A 22,992-nucleotide genomic window follows, 5' to 3' on the forward strand; every position below is an offset into this window, starting at 1 on the left:
GGTTATTGTCCTGTTGCACCAAACGACTACCTTCTGACAAAGCTTCTACTTTGAGCCAGGCGCTGTACTAGCTTCTATTGCTCTAAGTTGTTCCATTTACACAATTTGATGGGATGCCCAGTTCACACAGTATTAACAGTAATTAATAATGTAGTAATGAGCCTCTTTATAATGATACCTTACTGTGTTTTGCTTTAGCTTCATATACATAATAAAGTAGCACTCAGCTTCAGATATATGAAGTACAAGCAACTAGCCTACTGCTGCTAAGTCACTTCAGTCGTGTCTGACTCTGTGCGACCCCATAGACGGCAGCCCACCAGGCTCCCCCGTCCCTGGGATTCTCCAGGCAAGAACACCGGAGTGGGTTGCCATTTCCTTCTCCAGTGCATGACAGTGAAAAGTGAAAGTAAAGTCGCTCAGTCGTGTCCGACTCTTCGCGACCCAGTGGACTGCAGCCTACCAGGCTCCTCCATCCATGGGATTTTCCAGGCAAGAGTACTGGAGTGGGTTGCCTACTAATAAGTGCAATTTGGCAATATGTCAAAAGCCTTAAAATGTACATAAGGATGTTTATTTAAATATTATTTATTATAGCAAAAGTATATTAGTAACCTAAGATTCCAACAGAAGGGAATTATTTGAACACTGGTACATCCTCATAATGAATTATTATTTAGTAAATATTTTTAAGGTAAATACATGTTGATATAGTCACAACATAGTAGTGAAAACCAACATATACAAAGTGATCCCATTTTTGTAAGTATATATGAATTGAATTGTGCCAGGCTTCACCATCCTGTGAATGTCATACTTCCATTCCTATGGTCAAATTATTATGGTACAGGACTGGTTTGGCTACTATTTCCCCTCAAAGTATCCCTCAGGTTATTTCTGTCCTGAAAAAAGATGCCTCATATTAGGGCCACCAAGTCCGCCAGCTACATTCACCATGCAGGATCCACCTTCCTACACTGATTCTCACTTTATCATCACCACTGCCTCAAAAGTCATGGAGAAACCTCCCCACGGTCCACACCCTCTTGAGACTACTAATGTCAGAGCCAAGGGAATGATTGCAATGGCTCCCAAAGCTTCCAAACCTTGGCAAAGAACGGCCTCCCCTCCCTGCGCTCACAAACTCTCCAAGTTGCCAGTGGATGCAGACAGACGCTAGGGAAAGAGTGAGGGGTTTGTGCTGAAGCCCCGGTGTTCAGTTCAATGAGTCCAAAGTGCCCGGTTCCTCACATATTTGCCCCCCAAAAAAAAGGTCTGCAAGGGTTTACACCAAGTTGTCAACAGTGGTCATCTTTTATTATTCTGGAACTTTTTCTTTTTTTGTATCTGTGGTTTTATGATTTTATTCAATGAAGCGGTTTTGATTTTGTAGCAGGACTAAAAACCACATTTTTAACTTAAAAAATAAAGCATTTTAAGTAGGAGATACATTACTGAGAGTCATTTCCTTAAACAGCAAACTGTAAGAATAATTTCTGGCAAATGTTCAGTCGTATTCTGACCTCTAATTGTGCCCCCAACGCCAAGCGTCCTCCTGTCCCATCATTACTTACATTCCTGAAGACATTCTGTGTCTGTGCAGTAGGACTGGGACTGCCTCAACTACAATGAATAAGAAAAAAGGAAATTAGCCACCAGACTTACCAAAATGGATACTACTTATCAGAAAGATCGCGCTTTGTTTTTTAATGAACGCTACCACACTATCTATTGTACCTTCAAAATCAAATATCAGATAAAAACACAGAATACATATAGGGCCTGATCAGTTTTGGTGGGATATTTTTCTCCTCAACATAATACTCAAATATGCTGTGATCTGGTGTAATTCACCTACTTAAACTAGGAATTTTAAAAAGTTACCTGTGACAGAAACTCCTACTGCCACATGTTATTAGACTTACCAAAGGAAAAGCACTTAACCATAGAGGAGAGCTACTGAAGAAAGAGTAAATTTTGTTAACAAGATTTTTTTCTCACTTAAAATTAGAAGCAAAGAGAGAGAAAAATAGGTTCTCTTTATAGAAAAGGCCTTTTGAAAGAAAGGAATTTTTTTTCCTTTTAGCTTACATCTGCATAAATAGTGGTTGGATAAATAAGAAACTAATAAAAATGATACCACAGGGGTTGGGCAGTGGTTGGAGGAATAGAGCAGGTTCTGATGAGATGGGATTTGAAGTTTTCATTGTCTATCTTAACATATAATTTCATTTTGGAACCATATGATTATGAATTTTTTTTGATTATGAATTTTAAAAGATAACTGAAAAGAAAAGACCCATCTATAAATAAACAGACAACATCCTTTTATGAATGTTCACCCTATGCTGAGGCCTTTTAGGATGTTTAAAAATGATAATCTCATATATCTTAAAAGAGATGACACAGTAAACAGAATGAGCATGAAACTTTTCAATTCAGCCTCATGACTTTATAATCACACCCTCTCTCCATTAAAGCAGCTTAACATCACTTGCAATTATTGAGGGAAGCCACTCCATGGCAGTCGTGCTTAGCTGGACTCTGAAGAAAGACAGCTCTTGATTTAAAGTCAGGCTCTGCAACTTTCTCGAGTTTCAAGACCTTTGGCAAATTTTTTAACACCTTTAAGCTTTAGTTTCCTCACATGGTAAAATGAGGATACTGCCTATATCTGAATACAGGTAAGAATTAAATACACAGCACATATGAAATGTAGTGACAACCCAAGAAAGAAGAAATGTTAGGTATTATTATTACCATGCTAGACAAATTATGACCTCATCTAAAACAACAGAATAAATCATATTATAAATTGCTAAGATGATCAGACTTGTTTTTCTGTATACCACTAAAAATAGTTTTATTTGAATTAGAATGGGAAAACAGATCTTAATTATTGTAAAAAAATATGCTGGATACTTTAAACCTTCCTAAATACGCAAAGAATCAATTCAAAAACCCTTTTATACATTCTACGGCTCTTATCAAAAAGACAGAAAATAATGAGTGTTGGTGAGGATGTGGAGAAAAGGAAACCCTTGTACACCATCGGTGGAAATAAAAATTGGTAGCAACCACTATGGAAAACAGTATGGAAGTTCCTCAAAAAGTTAAAAACAGAACTACTATATAAAGCAAGCAGTTCCACTTCTGGGTATTTACCTTAAGAAAACAAAAACACTAACTCAAAAAGATACATGCAACTGCATGTTTTTCTGTAGCATTATTTGCAATATCCAGGATATGGAAATAACCTCTAAGTGTCAACTGATGGATGAATGGATAAAGAAAACACACACACACACACACACACACACACACACAGGAGTATTATTCAGCCATAAAAAAAGAATGAAATCTTGCCACCTGCAACAATATGGATGGACCCCAAGGGCATTATGCTAAGTGAAGTAAGTCAGAAAAAGATAAATACTGTATGATTTCACTCATATGTGGAATCTAAAAACAAAAATCTCATAAATATAGAGAAGAGACTGGTGACAGCCTGAGGCAGGGGGAGAAGGGTGGGGAAAATGGGTGAAGGAGGTCAAAAGGTGCAAATGTCTAGTTAAAAAAAACATCAGTAAGTTATGGGTATGTAATATACAGCATGGTGACTATAGTTAATACTGTAAACAAATTATACATTCTAAAGAAATTGAAAAAAAGACTTCCAGCCCCTTGGGTCACAAATCAGATCTAATGAATCTCCTACTTTGCATATATTTTGTTTAAGTTTTACTAATTTTTTACCAATAAGTAATATGTATATACAATATGAAATTCAAAAGTATAAAAAGATACTCCATGCACAGTAAATCTCTCACTCTCTCCTAACCTCCAGTTCAGTTCAGTCACTCAGTTGTGTCCGACTCTTTGCAACTCCATGAATCACAGCACGCCAGGCCTCCCTGTCCATCATCAACTCCCGGAGTTCACTCAAACTCATGTCCATCGAGTTGGTGATGCCATCCAGCCATCTCATCCTCTGTTGTCCCCTTCTCCTCCTGTCCCCAATCCCTCCTAGCATCAGAGTCTTTTCCAATGAGTCAGCTCTTCGCATGAGGTGGCCAAATCACTGGAGTTTCAGCTTTAGCATCAGTCCTTTCAAAGAACACCCAGGACTGATCTCCTTTAGAATGGACTGGTTGGATCTCCTTGCAGTCCAAGGGACTCTCAAGAGTCTTCTCCAACACCACAGTTCAAAAGCATCAATTCTTCGGCGCTCAGCTTTCTTCACAGTCCAACTCTCACATCCATACATGACCACTGGAAAAACCATAGCCTTGACTAGATGGACCTTTGTTGGCAAAGTAAGCCTCCACAAACCTCAGGTTTTTTTGTGAATCTGGCTAGAGATGTCCTTACATTTTTATAAGCATATGTATCTTTTCCTATTACTCCTCCTCCACCTCTAAGTAGATTATGTAAAACACAAAGGTTTATTAGGTAAAAAGTGTCACTGGATAGGACAAACACTATCTAATCAATTAAGACATCAAATAAGGAGTAAAAAGAACTTTTGTGGGTTTAATATTTAGCAACCACACAGCATATCCCCAAACCTACAGCTGTGATTGAAATGACCAATGAATGATCAGTTCTTTGTACATTATGTAACTCAAATGCCGGCTCTGGCTTCTGGCTATAGCTCTACTAGAACTGCTGCCCTTGTCCTGAAGTCTGACTTGCTGGCTAACTGGAGCTCAATGACATCTATAAATAACATGATTTTCATGTGAAAAGCCCCCAGATCCATTTCCTCACAGATTTACTTCAATGGAGGGCCGCATCACCAGCTCTAGGCTACTTTTTCATGCCTGCATCAGTCCCATCCTCCTGCTTCAACGTGGGTCTGCCAGAGAAGATGCTCAGTGTGTTCTTTTTTGATGTTCCAGCGATGATGCAGGTCAGAGTTTCACCCCACACCCTTGCAGTGGTTTTGTAGTCTATAGCAGGTCACCAATCTACAACCTGCAGGCTGGAGGCCTATTTTCATAAATAGTTTACTGAACCATAGCCACACCCCTCTGTTTACATATTATCTGTGGCTGCTTTCACTAAAACAGATGAGTTTAGTAGCTGCCATACAGACTCCAAGCCTAAAATATTTACTATCTAGCCCTTAAATCATTCAACACTACTTATAATGACATCAGGTAAAGCCATTAGGAACCACTGATGAAAGAAAAGAAAAAAGAAACATTTTTGTGTATCTATATACAAATGTTCATTTTAAAATGTGAGATTCTCATTAATTATGTCTAGTTATAATGCAACAATCATTTATATTCACTTATTCATTCAAAATGTTTACTAAATGCTTACTATGTGCCAAGTACAGTTCCAGGTACTGATGATATGATGTGAAAAGGCCAAAATTTCTACTCTTAAAGGTCATACAGTCTTGTGGGGAAAATCAGACAACTAAGAAATATAAAAATGTCAAAGAGTCCCAGAGAGAATGAAAATAGGATGGCATACAGTGGCAATCCAGTAGCCACTTTAAATCAGGCACACAGAGGCAGGAACGCTTACGGGACTATCCCTACGACAGTAACAGTAAAGATCAAGGACATGAGAATTCAGGAATTCCAGACAGAATAAACAACTAGGAAAGGCCCCTGGATGAAAAGGTACCTGGGAGTTGGTGCTGAGGAACCACGAGGCCACTGTGTCTGGGGCATACAAGCAATACTATTCAGCTGCTGGATTTAGTCAACCTCACGCTCTTTGTACATGCACAAGTCAGCACACGTTGCTGTTAATGGCATTAGTCTGACTGCCTCTAACTCTAAGATAAATAACAGATACTGATATGTTTAATCAATGTGGAATAGGAGTACCTTATTATTATCATATTAGAAGTACATTTAAATACAAATATATTTTAATGATATGAATTTATAAATATTACTTTAAATTATAATTTAAATAATTATTTGTATTACAGTATAATACAAGAAACATTACAGAATACTTAGGAATTAATGTGGATTAATTCTCTGCCTAGTACAATTATCATTATGTTTTCTAGTCTTAAATATGCAAGTTTCACATAATCACAATCACCAAGGTTCCTCGTGGCTTAATCGGTAAAGAATCTGCCTGCAGTGCAGGAGACCCAGGTTCAATCCTTGGGTGGGAAAGATCCCCTGGAGAAGGGAATGGCAACCCACTCCAGTATTCTTGCCTGGAGAATCCCAGGGAGAGAGGAGCTTGGCAGGCCACAGTCCATGGGGATGCAAAGAGTTGGACACAATTGAGTAACTAAATCACACATAACTACAACCAGTATAATAACAAATATTTACTAGGAACTTTCATGTGGTAGGGACTATACTAAGAATTTAGATAATCTTCACACTCACTAGAGGAGGCAGGGGCTATTATTCCTTCTTTACAGATGAAGAAATTTGAATTTGGAGGAGGTTAGCTAATCCCAATTCTATTTTACTTTACAATGTACAAAATGTTGTATCATAATTTTTACTAACATATCATTAGACTGAAACATTGCATAACCAGCCACAATTTTGAATGGTTACAAAATATTCCAGTGAATTGATATACAACTGATATACAATTGAACAGAAGCAAATTCAGAGTAAGGTGAAAATGACCATATCTAATTATCTAACAGCCTCTAAGATTAACATAGCCAATGTTTTCCTTTCGGTATCACTACATGGAATAAGCTTCCTTTTGGGACTATGATAAAAACAGCAATGTATAATTTGTCCTGCTATACAAATTTCTAGAAAATTAATTCACTCACATACAATTGACAAATATAGAAATTATGTCAGTTTTATGTGGTAGCTATGTCGATTTAGAACTGATTTTTTTCTAGGTAAGGGAAGCCAGAAAGTGGGAAGTCATATTACAACTCATGCCTTGCAGAAAGAAGCCCTTTCAGCTTTAATAAAAATGTTAAAAAGTGCCTGCACACACACACACACACACACGCACAAGACCAAGAATGAAAAGAAATTATTCACTGAGAGTCTGGCTGACTGAAGCACTACGTCTCCAGTCCGAGCTGCAGTGAGTCTTTGGGACATTCCACTGAGAGCTGGAGTTGGATCCTGCTCTTCTGGCTGGTCTTCCACGGGTTACTGGCTACCTACGCTCTACATGTTCACAGGCAGATGATGCTGCAGGCTCTGCATAATGAGGTGCCAAAGTATCATAACCACATTTCTAGTCCTGGACTCACATGTTCTGTCCAAACCAGTGTGTTGGGATATATATTCAGTATGTCAGATTCAAACACTTGTGATGGGTAAAGTATACAGTCTTTAAAGAATTAGAAAAACACATTTAGTACAACAAGAGAATCTCACTGCTTTGATAAAACTCTTTAAACAGAGGTCTAATTTACAGTGCATCTCATTTTCTCTTGACTTATCTGAAGAATACGGTGGGACTACTGATGCTGATTTTGGCCACTCCAAAAGGAAGTCATTTGTGAAAACAAAATAATTAAAAGAAAATCAATAAACAACAAGGTCCTACTATATAGCACAAGGAGCTAAATTCAAAATTCTGTGATAAACCATAATGGAAAGGAATATAAAATACAATGTGTACATATATATATATAATACTGAATCACTGGTATATGACAGAAAGCAACAGAACATTGTAAATTAACTATACTTTTATTTTTTTAAAAAAGGATAATAATATAAGGGAAACAGGCATAGCAGTAACTTCAAATATTTTCTGTATTGCAGTGGAGTGGGGGGAACCACATGCGGACTATTTACAGTCAATGGTTGTTCCCCAGGTAAACCCTTTTGCTAACTAACACTGATCCCAGGATGGCAGGGAAGAACTAAAAGTAGATTTAGATTTCCTCACCTAACCAGAATGGTCATGTAAAGTTCCTTAAATGAATTAGCTTCAAAATCGATGAGACAAAATAGCATTGTTAGAATAAATGTTTTTCTTCATTGGGGAAAAAAGAAGAAAACAGAGATTAAAAGAATGTAAGAGTCTTGGCACTGAGATTTCATGTTAGGGAAAATGTAGAACCTAAAATAGTCTCTTAGGATATCTAGGAAGCCTAATATAGAACTTTGGCTGTCAGAGGCTGATGGAAAAAAACATAGATCAAAGAGAAGACTCTAATGGCAAAAAAGCAGATAAATGAAACTTCTATGACTCGATCGACAAGAGTTTGGGTGAACCCCAGGAGTTGGTGATGGACAGGGAGGCCTGGCGTGCTGCAATTCATGGGGTCACAAAGACTGAGCAACTGAACTGAACTGATGAGGAATCTTAGCTTGGAGAACTTCTTTAAAAAAATTACAAGAAAAACAGAAAATCTCTCTTTGGAATTATCAAAAGGTATCTACTATGGATGTTCGTATTCCCTCCAGCCCTCCAAGTTCATATACTGAAGTCCGAATGCCCAGTGTGATGGAGTTTGGGGGTGCGGGTCTTTGGGAGGTGATGAGGTTCAGATGAAGTCATGAGCGTGGAGCCACCCTGATGGAATTAGTGTCCTTGTGAGAGGGTGAGAGCAGAGCCCTCAGTCTCTCTGGGCCACATGAGGATACAGCAAGGCGGCTATCTGAAAACCAAGAAAAGAGTCAAATCACCAGATACCAAATCAGGCAGCACCCTGATCTTGGACTTCCCAGTGCCTCCAGAACCATGAGAAGTAACTACTGTTTGAGGCCCCCAGTCTGTGGTGTTGTGCTAGAGCAGCCTGGGGCAACTAACACAGAACCTAAACAAGAACTTATTTGCCATTTTTCTGTGTCTACTCAAGAATCTCATGTGTATTGGAGGTGCTCTTCTTTCCCAGGCACAGGATCTACCTGCGGACTGATAAACAGTGTGATACAGAACAGTGGTTCAAAGAAGAAGCTTCAAAGTCAGAGGTATCTGGGTTCAAATTCTGTGTCTGTTACTTTCCAAAGCAGAGTTTCAAACTACAAAAGAAATAAATACAGTCTCTTATCAACATTAATATCATGGTGAGGATTAAAAGATATAACATATACAAAATCAAATACAAAATGTATATACAAACTCAGGTCATGGCCCATAGTATGCTTTCAGATTATAGCATTATGCAGGAAAGGGCTGCCTGTTTATGTGAGTAAGACTGCTCATAGTTATCACTTTTTTTTTTTAAGTGAAATGCCAAAACCAACAGCAAAAATGTACTTTCAAATCAATGGTTAAACAGTTGGTCAGTGTTCCCTAACCAGACCTCATATAGTTCTCAGTAATAAGGGTGGCTTGAAATAACCTTAGACTGTCAAAACCCAGCTCTACTTAATTTTTAATACTGTACCAAATTCCATTTAAATACACAATTTCCAAATTTGTATATGAAAAACAATGTTGTGAATGTTTCTATAAAAACATTCTTACATACTGGTTATCTCTTTAGAATATACAGAAGAGTTACTATAATGAAGGTACATACATTTTAAGTTTTGATATACATTGCCAAATTACAGAAGGAGAATTTTAAAGAAATGACATAATACAAAGTTACATTCAAGAATTCCTGCATAATCACGCCACTGAGGAAGCCCAATGTCTTAACTGAGCGATAGCTAGAATCTAATTATATCTGATCACATTTAGTTCTCTTAACTCAAAAATGGTTTAAAATTAACTCAAAATAAATTAAAGACCTGAAACCACAAAAATCCTAGAAGCAAACATAGTTGGTAAGCTCCCTGACATTAGTCTTGGTGATGAGTTTTTGGATGACTCTAAAAGCAAAGGCAACAAGGGCAAAAATAAATACAAATATGCGAAAGTTGTTGTTATTTAGTAGCTAAGTCACAACCGACTCTTTTGAGACCCCATGGACTGTAGCCCACCAGGCTCCTCTGTCCATGGGATTCTCCAGGCAAGAATACTGGAGTGGGTTGCCATGCCCTCCTCCAGGACGTGTATACACACACACACACACACACACACACACACACACAATGGAAATCATTATTCAGCCTTAAAAAAGAACAAAACCTTGCCTTTTGTGGCAACACGAATGGACCTTGAGGGAACTATGCTAAGTGAAATAAGTAAGAGAAAGACAAATACCATATGTGGAACTAAAACAACAACAAAAGATAGAGCTCAAAGATACAGAGAACAGATTGGTGGTTGCCAGAGGTGGGGGAGTTTGGGGGTTGGAGGTGAGTGAAATGGGTGAAGGAGGGCAAAATGTACACTTCCTGTTATAAAATAATTAAGTTATAGGGATGTAATTCACAGCATAGTGATTATAGTTAATAATACCATATGCATACTTGAAAGTTGCTAAGTGAATAGATCTTAACAGTTCTTATCACTAGAAAAATTATGTACATACAAAACATACATACACATACTGTAACTGTGTATGCTGACAAGTGTTATTAACTAGACTTACTGTGATGGTAATTTCCCAATACATGTAAGTCATAAACCTGAAACTAATGTTAGTTATCAATGATACTTCAATTTCAAAAAGAGGTGAAGTCTATTGCCCCTCTTCTTGAAGCTGAGCAGGCTCAGGACTGTTACAACCAAAAGTATGGCAGAAGTGTTGTATGTGACACCTTAGGCTAGGTTGCAAGAAGTATCTAGCCACTGCACGCTTCTTTCCCTTCCTCATCCTCCCCTGGGATGGATGCCTGCCCTTGGAACCATGCCACTGTGCTGTGAGGAAGGCGAGAAGCCACATGAAGGGCTGCATGTAGGTGTTCTGGCTGACAGCGCTAAGCAGGGTTTCAGCCACCAGCCAGCATCAACTGCCAGACAGCAAGTGAGCAAGCCTTCCATGCTCTTCCTGCTCCCAGCCTCTCAGTCTTCTAGCTAAGAACCCAGACATTATGCAGCACACTAGCCATCTCCACTGTGCTCTGTATGAACTCCAGACAGAGTTTGTCCACTTAATTAAAAGGTTTTGTTATGCCACTAAGTTTTACGGTAATTTGTTATACAGTCCTAACAATGGAAATACAAAAGAAACTATGAATAGCTTATAATTAGTAAAGCGGCAATGAGAGCTGGCAAACATAGGGAAATTCTTATTTTTCCCTTTCTACACTTGGTACTCCTTGAATTTTGGGCCATGAAGACATGCACTAGTTATTGTTATCTTTTAAATAAAACATAACCCCCCTTCTGTGAAAACAAAGGAAAATCAGGAGGCCAGAGGGGAGAACTCTTACACAGTACAATTTGACGCCAATTATAAGATTTATCTATTGTTACAGACCTCAGTAGAAGAGTCATTAATTATAGGCCCCAATGGTACAAGATGTATGTTGCATCTCCTATAAGAAACTGATTACCCCAGAAATTCAGCCAATGAGAAACCATAATCACCCTGAACTCTCACTTGTCTCCAATGGGCTTTTGTTCAGAATGACCCCTCTGAACTTTCTCCTTTTTCTCTATAAAATAATGTTCCTTGGACTTGCCTATGGCTTTCACTGTGGCTTGCTTGTCCTGAATTGCAATTCTCTGCTAAATCCATTTTTGCTGGTAAAATAACTGACTTTTTTCTTTTCAAGGTCAACACTTTCTAATTGGTAAAATCAATTGTACCATAAATCACAGGACTATTTAGTTTTCCAGTGGCTAGATGATATTGATAAAAAATATTAAGATTTGAAAGAAGGAAATACAGAACATCTCCTTTACTGATTAAAGTAAAAACCAAAAGTCAACTGTATTATTAAAAAGGCTTTATAGCAACATGGAAAATGCTCAATATTATTAAATTGGGGATAAAATATATATATCATAGTATCTAAATGTTTGTTAGAAAGATCTGGGAAAATGCATACCAAGTTCATCTAGGGAAGTAGCATTATGCCAGATACAGAGAAGTGAGTAAAGAGGTTGGTCTTACTTTTAACACCTTGATTGCTTTTTTGAAAGAATATTACTCTATTTTTTATTTCAATAATTAAACATTTAACAAAAAGTATATTAAGAGGAAAAGATACTAGGAGTAGATAACATTTCCTGGGTAGAGAAGTTTCTTAAACTTTTAAGGCATACATCTTCCAGGCCAATAACAGGTCTTACTTAATGTGATTTATTTAAGTACAGTGGACATTAGTCACAATTTACAAGGCCTTCAGGCTTTTAAGCGGAATCGGACCAATGATCTCCCAGAGCACATGTTTATAGTACTTTAATACAGAAACAAGTTTAAGTAAATTAAAGATGCTGAAGTTTCAGGTATACTGTTTAGATAAGGGCTGAACTACAGAGCTCAACAAACAAAAAAGGAATTATCTACATTCCAAATCTTAGGTTACAACAGAAGAGGAAAAACACAAAACATAATCTAAATTCACATTTTTAAATCCATCTGTTCTCTCCTTCCGGAACTCCTATCATTAATAGAGGAAACTGTATGCCAAGTGAAGCCAGTCGAGGAGAATAGGAGAAGGAGGTGACAAGAGAGCAGAAGAGGATAAAAACAGAATAATTCTGCAAGTGGCTTCAGTGGGAACTGAAAAAGCCTCTCTCCAGGCCATCTTTATGGTTGTAAGGAAATATAAGTGATTTTTTAAAAACCAAAACAAACTACATGTATTAGTTATAAGGAAACACCTCTTTTTAAAAATACCCTCCAAGACACAAAAATTATACAACTTAAAAGAATGATTTATAATTAGATTGTGATTTTGTGTTGACATCTTTCTATCTATCTAATAGCATTCTACTACTACATCAGTAAAAACCAGTATTTATCAACAGATGTATTACCACTATTAAATCAAGTAATGAAACAGAATTATATGTAACATGATAAAGATACCTGATTTTAACTGAAAGGGATTTACTGCATATTCCTATCCACCTCTTTAAGTCTTATCAGCCAGTATCTAATGAGTAAAGCATTAGAGTTCTAATTACGAGTATTAGGCTAGGATAGAAAGGTATCAGTAACGTCAGATAATGCCTCCATTTTTTAATGTTTCTGAACATTAACAGAACCTGGCAAAGAAAACCTGGCAAAACACAACTGCATTAAGAACAGTCTGACACTTGTGTAACCTAAGGCAACATGCCAGCAGAGTAAGTAAAGCTTTGTCATGAGCACCCCGAAATGGGCATTCTCTGTACTGCAGTTTTGCCAGCCTTGAACTGAACCACCATTTGTAATGTATCATTTAAAACACTCCTATGAGAATGTAGTCAGAAATACAGTCATTTGTTTTAAAAGTCCTATTGGAAATGTACAATAAAATGCACAAAAAAACAGATTCATTATTCTTTGTACTGGTACAGCTTATCAGTTAAATAATCAGACCTTACACAGCAATGATGAGGCAGTGGTACAGAGTGTGAATTGCTGTTAATGTCCATTTAGCCTTCGGAGACATACAAGGTTTTCCTAATTTTATATATATTTTTAACATGAGAAAAATTCTACCAATTTAGAAATCAACAAAGGTAAGATAAGACAGTCTTATTAAAGTTATTAAAAGGCTAGTAAATATTGCAGTATATATTTTCTTTGTAACAGTGCATTCAAAAACTTTACTATTCAGTGGGAAAAGTCTAATTAATTTTTGTATATAACTGTACTGCTTATAATGCCTTTGAAATGCTAACAAAGTTTTATTTCTAAGTTAATTACTTGAATAAGTAATGTACTCACATAGTTTTAAAAGATAAAAAAGTACAGTGAAGAGTCTCCACTTTTTTCCTATCCTTCTACCCATCTACCCTTGATCACAAATACAGTGCTTTTTAAGGTACGTGACGGAAACCAACAGGGAGCGGAGCAGATCGCCATACTGAAGAAAACAGCACAGCGTTCGAGCTAAATGTCAAGCCCAGGTGTGCCTCTGTGACTCGCTGGTCAGCTTTAACCCTTAGGAAAAGTTGACTAAACCTCTCTGTACCTCAGTGTCCGCATCGGTAAAAGGAGACTCCGCGGGCTTCCCTGGTGGCTCAGTGGTTAAAGAATCTATCTGCCAAGGCAGGAGACACGGTCCGATCCCTGATCCGGGAAGACCCCACAGGAGACAGTGCAAGTAAGTGCATGTGCCACAACTGCTGTGCTCTACAGTCTGGGAGCCGCAACTACGGAGCTACTTGCCTCTTTGCAACAAGAGAAGTTACTGCAGCGAGAAGCCTGCAAACCACAACGAAAAATAGCCCCCGCTCACCACTACCGAAAAACCATCGCAACAATGAAGACTCAGTTCAACCAAAAATAAATACATAAAACTATTTTTTTAAGAAAGGAGGATCAGCATCAGAGACTTTCTATGGCTTTAAAAATAGTGCCTACACTCCTGTCAAACTCTCTCCAATATAACCATTGTTATAAATCTGAGATATATTCCTTAGATCCTCTTCCACACATTTACAAATGTGACCTTGACCTACACACTTTTTTCTTCTTTTTGGGCGCTGTGCTTAGTTGCTCAGTGGTGTCCAACTCTTTGCAACCCCACAGACTGTAGCCCACCAGGCTCCTCTGTCCATGGGGATTCTCCAGGTATGAATACTGGAGCGGGTTGCCATGCTCTCCTCCAGGGGAATCTTCCTGGCCCAGGGATCAAACCCAGGTCTCCTGCGTTGCAGACGGATTCTTTACCAGCTGATTAAGATTTATTTATTTATTTTAGGCTGGGCTGGGTGTTAGTTGCTGTGTGCAGCTTTCTCTAGTTGCGGCAAGTCGGGGGCGACCCTTGTTACGGTGCATGGACTTCTCGTTGCAGAGCTCAGGCTCTAGTGCCTGGGCTTCAGAAGTTGTGGCACAAGAGCCTAGTTGCTCTGTGCCGTGCGGGATCCTCCCTGACCAGAGATCAAACCTGAGTCCCCTGCACTAGCAGATGGATTTCTAACCACAAGACCACCAGGGAAGCCTGACCTACACACACTCTAACCTGAACCTGCAAAGGCATCTCTATGGCTTTCACCAACATTTCTCAGACACTTCCAAAATATGTTCCTTCTTTCATTTCTAATAGTTTTTGCATTCTCTGTTGTTTGGGACATAAATTAGCTTGTTCCAAACACGATGGATTCTATCTTTTGACAGTATTATTCTTGTGTTCAACTGTTTTGGCTTTGGAGTCTATTTTGTCTGAGATTAATACCACATCCTTTTGGGACAGCTTCCCGCCTCTCCACTTGTTTATCACTTATCTACGATATTTTGTTTTCAGTGTCTATCTCCCCTTATAGCATTTAAAAACTCCAATCTGTCTCTTTCAAAAAGGGAGTATAATCCACTCACACATAACATTTTACTTTATGCTTTCTATTAACCATGCTTCTCTTCTTCATGTCTGCCTTCAGCTTTGTGCCAGTACTAGGGCATCTGGACATCTGCAAAGCAGCTCTTTGGTTGCTGTGACTGGCTGGCATCCCTCCTAGCTTTCAAAGGTCCTGCCACATATTCATGTAAGTGAAAATCCTGGGCCTAAAATCTAAGCCCACTTCAAAGAGTAACACAAAGTTATTTTTTGGGTGGTTTTACTTGAATAGAATTATCAAGGAATTTAACTGGACTTTCACATTTAAATCAAGGAAAGATATTGATTTTGTTTTTAACTCCACCAAGAATTTGGTGACGTTGTAACTTTACCACTTAGAAAAATCATGTTGCCAGTGGTACTTAAGACCAGCACAACCTACTTGCATGGGTCAGTATTTACAGCTATACATTTATCATGACTTTTGTTTTTTTGGCTGCACTGGGTCTTCATTGCTGCAGTACTCTCCAGTTCCAGTGCTTGGGCTTCTCGCTGTGGTGGCTTCTCTTGTTGAGCAGCACAGGCTCTAGAGCACCTGGGCATCAGTAGTTGCGGCACACAGGAACTTAGTTCCCCTGCCAAGGATCAAACCCATGTCCCCAGCATTGGCAGGTAGATTCTTAACCCACTGGGCCACCAAGGAACTCCTCATTATGACTTTTCATATTAGAAGGATCTATTTCCTCTTGTCTTCTAATGTAGCTGTACCTGAGACCACATTGTAGTACTTTTGTTTTCTTTAACTCTTTGCTTGTTTTTCTGTTCATATTTATTAATGAAAGACTAGGCTGGGTGAGCAGTTAGGGTATACAAACAGTGTCCCTTATCAAGGAAGCATGCAGGCAGCCTGCATGTACTGTACCCCACCAGGCTCCTCTGTCCATGGGATTCTCCAGGCAAGAACACTGGAGTGGGGGGCCATTTCCTACTCCAGGGACCCATGCAGGCAGCCTAGAGAACCTCTTAAGGTTCCAAGTAGGGAAGGCTTCATTTTAAGGCTTACTAGTGCATTCCATCCTTGGACCAGGCATCCTTTTTTCCCTTCCTATTTCACATCCACTATAGAGCTCGGGGTTACCCTGGCTTCTGTCTTGGTCCTTAATACCCAACTAGCAGCCCTCCCATGAATATCTTCCACTTTCGTTTAAAAAGCAGTAATCCTGGTTTCTGCCTGGTAGCACTTTATATTCCACAGAGGGGGAAGGACACACAACATAATTAGTTATCCACAAGTCACACCTTCTTTTTGTATTCACGAACTTGTAAGGATTTTGCTCTTTGTTTTAATTTTTATTAGTTATGCATGTAAACAACTTAAACTGTTCTATCAGTTTATTCTCCAAAAGAGCATTTCCTCACTGCTTCCTATTTCCCCCTCCACAGAGGCATACCACTTTCAACTTTTAGCTGATTATTTTAGCATTTTTCATGTCTTTTTTCTTGGTCATGCCATGTGACTTGTGTGATCCTAATTCCCCAACCAGGGATCAAACCTGAGCCCACCAGTGAAAGAAACAGTATATGAGGAAAAATTTTTGAAGACCCTATTTGATTGACAGTTTGGTTGGCTACAGAATGATGGATTGGTAATAATTTCCCTTCAGAATTTAAAGTCATTGTGTTGTTGCCTTCCAGTTTCGCTGTTGAAAAGTCTAAAGTCATTTAGACTCTTGATCCTTTGGATGTGACCTGTATTTTTCAGGAACGGCAACTGGTAGAACTAAGTTAGCAAAGATGAACCAGTGGGGTAATGGGGGACAGATTACACAGGGCCACATAAATTTTGTGGGGTTTTTTTTTTTTTTTTGGTTGTACAGCACGACATGCAGGATCTTAGTCCCCCAAACAAACGAAACTTGTGCCACCTGCAGTGGGGGGTGCCGAGTTTTAACCACTGGTCTGACAGGGAAGTCCCTAGTTTTTTTCTACTACAAATGTCTGAAGGGGGAGCTACTGTATAACTGTGAGTAAAGGAGGTATATTAGCTGACTTATCAGAAATAAATCATTTCAGCTGCTGTAGTGAGACTACAGTTGAAGAGAATGGAGATGACGAGGAGAGAAGCAAGGAGACTGGCAATAAGGCTAATTTCAATAATCCTGGCAAAAATGACAGTGTAGGTTAGACTAGGGTGTTGCACTGGAAGTGTGAGAAAGGGATGGATTCTGGATATATACTTTTAAGGTTGATCCAAAGGGACTTTTTAAAACTGACCCCTGGTTTCTGCATTAGTCATTGGGTTGAAAGAACAGAGTGAAAGATGATGCAAACACTGTTGCCTAAGCAGCCAGAATAATGGAGTGAATGGAGAAGACAGGGAATTGCCTGGCAGTCCTATGGTTAGGACTCAGTGCTTTCACTGCTGTGGCCCAGGTTCAGTCCCTGGTCAGGGAACTAAAATGTCGCATGGTGCGGTCAAAAAAGAGAGAGAGAGAGAAGACAGAAATATAAGGTTGGGGCTAAGAAAAGTCTAGTTATGCACACATCAAGTATAAAATGTCTACTATTTGTCAAAATGGAGATAGTGTATCAACAGCGAAATATACAAAAGTCTGAAATTCAGGAGCAGCAGCTTTTTGGCTGGGCCAGCTTTAAAAGCATGGGCTCATTTTGGTATTTACATTCCCTTTGATCCTATTCATTTTCCATGCCAGTCTCTTCAATATGAGCCACATAATGCTTTTTTAATATGTCCTTTTCCTGCTTAAATCAGTTAGAACTTCTCTTACTTACAATGAAGAACTTACAACTGATATAATTACTAAATCAGGAAAATAAATTAGTTTTAAATTGTGAATGAACAGAACTTTATTAAAATGGAAAGGAACTAATGGTAAAATCTTAACTGCTCCTAAGCTGAATATATTCCTTGGCAAAGCCCACCTATTTCCACAGAATAGGCCAAACAAAACTGCAACTCATTAGCAACATACAGCTAATGAGCTAACCATAACCAATCATTAAAATCCTCAAGTTTCAAGTTTTTACTTGCTATTAGCATTTTAAATTCTCAGGAATTGGTAATAATTTAACCTACAAGAAAATCCAATTTTATTATACATGAAGTTGAAAATAACAAAAGTTCCAAATTAGGACTTGAAATTAATGAGATGTGACTTTATTACCAAGATGAATTAAATGTCCAGTTTTTTAAAAAATAAGAATCTCTGCCCTGTCATCACACTATAACACAGTATTATTACACCCGTGAGTTTCCTGAGCGTGCAGACATCGACATTCTGGTAGCTAGAACTAATACAGAAAAATTATATTAAAAGCAGATAAGCTGCTTTTAATATATATGCTGTAGAGTTAAGAGTTCTACAAGGTAATAAGACAACAGGTACTGTGAAAAAAGGATCCTGTGAAGTATAAGTAGAAGATAACACATGCATGAGAGGTAGAAAAGACGCCTAATGTATTACAAAAGGAATATTGGTAACATTTAAACGAAAATGTTGATAGCTTTCATTAGATACCCATTTTCTGATTATAAGATTTATTATCACAGAAAATACAGGAAACTATAAAAGAGAAGTCTCACCCTATATTCTACAATCCAGAGATTGCCAATTTTAACATTTTGATGTATTCTCTTCTAGTCTTTTTTCCTATGCACGCATATATATGAGGTATGTGTGCACACAAAAGCAAGATCATACTAAATGCCATTTGTGTATTTTTTTTTTCATTTCCTATAACACACATTATCTCCCTTGTGTTTTAAAAAATTTTTCAAATACAACTATTGCAAACAAGATTTTATCATATAATTTCCATGATATAATCACTGCTCTACTAACTGACATTTAGGTTGCTTATAACTTTTGATTACTATAAGTAGTATTATTCAGAAATATTTGGATTTCTGAATTTAAATACCATATTTCTAAAGACACTGCTTTAGAAAAAATGTTTAGAAAGCACTTAAATACCAGAAGGACTGAGCGACTGAACTGAACTAAATACCAACAAAGAGTAGTTATCACCCCAAAATGCTGCTTGATTCTGAATTTAAATAAAAGAATACAAATGAAATAAAAATTAAAAACCACAGTTCAACATCTATCAAACTATCAATATGTTATACACAAGCGGATCATACATCAGTAATTTATAGTGATGTGAAAATATCTAGCACACACTAAAAGATGTGGACTTTTAAAAATTTGTAAAATCTGAAATCTATTTTATCACAAAATTAATATTTCAAACCAAGACTGCTATAAATAATGTACCATCAAACATGAAATAATATGCTCATTATAAAAAGAGCTAAACATGGCTTTCTTGACAATCTACTAAAGAGAATAGACGTGTACAGGGAATCCTAAAAAGCAGGGCTTAGTTTTAGCTAACTCTTAAAAAGCAGCAAAGCTAATAAAGTATGTTAAAAATAAAAAGTATTATACTAAAAAATAAAAAGAGGTAGTAATCCTTATTAAAAACTAATCTCCTGAGAAATTTTACTACAAATAGATTACAAGTCTATCTTTTGTTCCTAACATCACAGTGATTCGAAAAAAAGTCTGCCTTATATTTGATTGAATTAAGACATTAAAACTATCAGCTTAAACTTTATAAATAAACAGGAGAAGTTTATTTACTAATTTATTTTGCTGGGCCACACAGCTTGTGGGATTTTAGTTATCAGACCAGAGAATGAACCCCAACTCGCTGCAGTGGAAGCGTGGAGTCCTAACCACTGGAGTGCCAGGGAATTCCAAGACAGTACTTTTTATCTTCTCTCCTCAGACTGGCACTTCCCATGTGGTTCTAGCAGTAAAGAACACGCCTATCAATGCAGGAGACAGAAGAGACTCTGGTTCAATCCCAGGGTCAGGAAGATCTCCTGGAGGAGAGCTCAGCAACCCACTCCAGTATTCTCATCTGGAGAATCCCATGGACAGAAGAGGAGCCTGGTGGGCTATGGTCCATAGGGTCACAAAGAGTCGGACATGACTGAAGGGACTATTCAGATTAATTTATTTTTATGTCAAGTTATCAGAGAGATGATACTGCCACATTTCTATACTCAAAAAAGTCTGATTTAATTTTTAAGTTCCTAGTTCATCTCTATCCTCTTAAGGCATTTTTAAGGATCATAAGCCCTAGTATAGGCTAACTCTCAAAGGAGCATCATTCATAATCAATGCACTGATTACATACACACTGAGTAGACAGGAAACTTGCTAATTAACTACCAACAATTCAAGTATTTCAGCAAATGTTTGAACCAGCCTGTATTAACTGGCCTATAATAATACACCCTTGTACAAGACTTAAACGAACAAAATGTTATAATCAATAACATAATAATAACATACAGCTGATCTCTGAATGAGGAGGTTAGAGACGCCAACCCTCCATACAGCTGAAAATCCACATCTAACTTATAGTCAGCCCTCTGTACTGCAATTCCTCCCAACAAGCAGTCCTGTATCCTCAGATTCAACCAACTGTGGGTCATACAGTCCTGTATGTAGTATTTACTACTGAAAAAAATCTGCACATAAATGGACCCTCAGTGTTCAAACCCATTCAAGCGTTTGTTGTTCAAGGGTCAATTTTATTGTTAATAATAGTGAAGTCTTTCCTTTTGTTCATAAAAAGTATAAAGTATAATACATAAACAATGTATATATTATATATATATAAATTATACATAAACAGCCTTGTGTTTAAGGTTATAGACTAGGAAAGTCTTAAACAATTGAAATCTCACTATACTCCAACAGAACCTATCAAAAACCTGTTCAGAAATCTGCCTCTATCAAATAATTGCTTTGGATTTGGAAATGATCTATATAGAAATCTTTATTGTCATGCCATTTTTTAGAGTAGGATTTGAACTATATCATAAGAGGATGTGTGATTTCATAATAGTTTATCAGGTAAACGAGCTCTGTATAACCAAAAACTATATGCATTAATACAGAAAAGTCTACATAAATGTGTTTACCACTCACGATGGTGAATTCCACCAACATAAATCTACTATAAATGAAGACAGCAATCTGTTTTTATCTCTAGTAAAAGAAATGCTCGGAAAAAAACAAAAAAGAAATGCTGCCAAGCACTGTAACCATTATGACTTAAACCACTGTGGAATTTTCATTATGAAGTAATTTTTATTGCCCATCGGATGAAAATTTTCCAATAACCAACATTCTCCCAAAAACAAGACAGAGGGGGTACAGTTCAGTTCTGAAGAGGACTGTCCTGTTCATCTCACCAGATTGATCAGCCTTCTCATCGCATGTTCATGAGAGCAAACACATTCACAGGGATCGAATCCACCTTCTGCCATGATTACCCAGCTTGATTTAACTTGACTGTTTAAATCTAGGAGGAAGGAAAAAATATCATAAGACTGCTATTCAGAGTTACTCTTTCTCTTGAGCTATGAAGAATTCATGTTATGTATAGATTCATAATAGTTCTCTTTACAGTTCAAATTTATTGACTTATATCTATGAATTACTATTCTTGAATTATGAATCTATACAAATGACTGGCTACCACTTTACCACCAGACTGATTTTCTATAAATGCAAAAGTCTTCATATACTCTACTGGTCCCACCTGTGAAGATGCTGCTGCTAGAGCCCTATTCTGCTTAATCACCTAATCCTTTAACTTTGTTAGCCTCAGCACTGCTATGGACTGAATGTTTGTACCAACCGCCGCCCCCACCCCCCCAGACTCTTATGTTGAAGCTTTAATCCCCAAGGTGATGGTATCTGGAGGTAGGATGGTTGGATGGCACCTCAACTCCATGGACATTAGTTTGAGCGAACTCCAGGAGATGGTGAAGGGCAGGGAAGCCTGGCATGCTGCAGTCCATGGGGTCACATAGAGTTGAACGTGACTGAGTGACTAAACCATCACCACTACCTTTGGGAGGTAATAAGGTTATCAGAGTAGAGCCCGTATAAACAGGATCAGTGCCCTTAAAGATGAGACATGATGTCTCTTTGACATGTGAAGATACAGCAAGAAGGCATCCATCTACACAAGAAGGAAGAGATTCCTCACCAGACACCTTAGTCACAGGCCTCCCAAAATCCAGAACTGTGAGAAATAAATGTCGTTTAAGCCATTCAGTTTGTGCTGTTTTACTAAAGCAGCCTAAGCTGTTGAAGTAAATGGAGAAGAAAATGACAACCCAATCCAGTATTCCTGCCAGTGTAATCTCATGGACAGAGAAGCCTAGCAGGCTACAGCCCACAGGGTCACAAAGATTTGGAAATGACTTAGCAACTGAACAACAACAGTAAAGCTATGTCCACTTTGCAGTCTTTATCCTACCAGGAAAGTCCTCTGAAAGAAAAGAAAAAACGAGTTATCTAAAATGATATCCATGTCAGGGGGAAGGGGAAGGAGGGGCATGAATTAACAAGACAATAGCCGGGAAATGGCTGGGAAGATTTTGAAAAACAAGAGTAACAAGTGAGATTTGTCCAAGATGGCAGGGTAGAAGGACATCCCTCTTCTCGTGAGAGCACTGAAATCACAACTAACTGACGAACAACCATCGACAGGAGACACTGGAACCCACCAAAAAAAAGATACCTGACATCCAAAGACACAGGAGAAGCCATAATGAGATGGCAGGAGGGGCACAATTATGATAAAAATCAAATCCTAAAACTGCCAGGTAGGTGACGCGCAAACTGGAGAACAATTACGCCACTGATGTTCTCCCACTGTAATGAAGGTTCTGAGCCCC

At 38.0% G+C, this 22,992-nt stretch overlaps 1 protein-coding gene across 5 annotated transcripts in view; it reads right to left on the reverse strand.

The window, feature by feature from the left end:
* Nucleotides 1-22,992, reverse strand: part of SMIM14 (small integral membrane protein 14) — a 61,034-nt gene that overhangs the window by 11,536 nt on the left and 26,506 nt on the right. For all 5 annotated transcript variants that reach the window (XM_055588327.1, XM_055588326.1, XM_055588328.1 and 2 more), the window contains 2 exons: nucleotides 21,496-21,605; nucleotides 1,575-1,623 (listed from right to left, as the gene is read on the reverse strand). In XM_055588327.1, coding sequence (XP_055444302.1) covers nucleotides 1,575-1,623; nucleotides 21,496-21,570 — 124 coding nt within the window. In that variant the 5' untranslated portion in view covers nucleotides 21,571-21,605. The remainder of the gene's footprint in view (nucleotides 1-1,574; nucleotides 1,624-21,495; nucleotides 21,606-22,992) is intronic.

The sequence above is a fragment of the Bubalus kerabau genome, chromosome 7, assembly GCF_029407905.1.
Source record: "Bubalus kerabau isolate K-KA32 ecotype Philippines breed swamp buffalo chromosome 7, PCC_UOA_SB_1v2, whole genome shotgun sequence".
NCBI classification, from domain to species: Eukaryota; Metazoa; Chordata; class Mammalia; order Artiodactyla; family Bovidae; genus Bubalus; species Bubalus kerabau.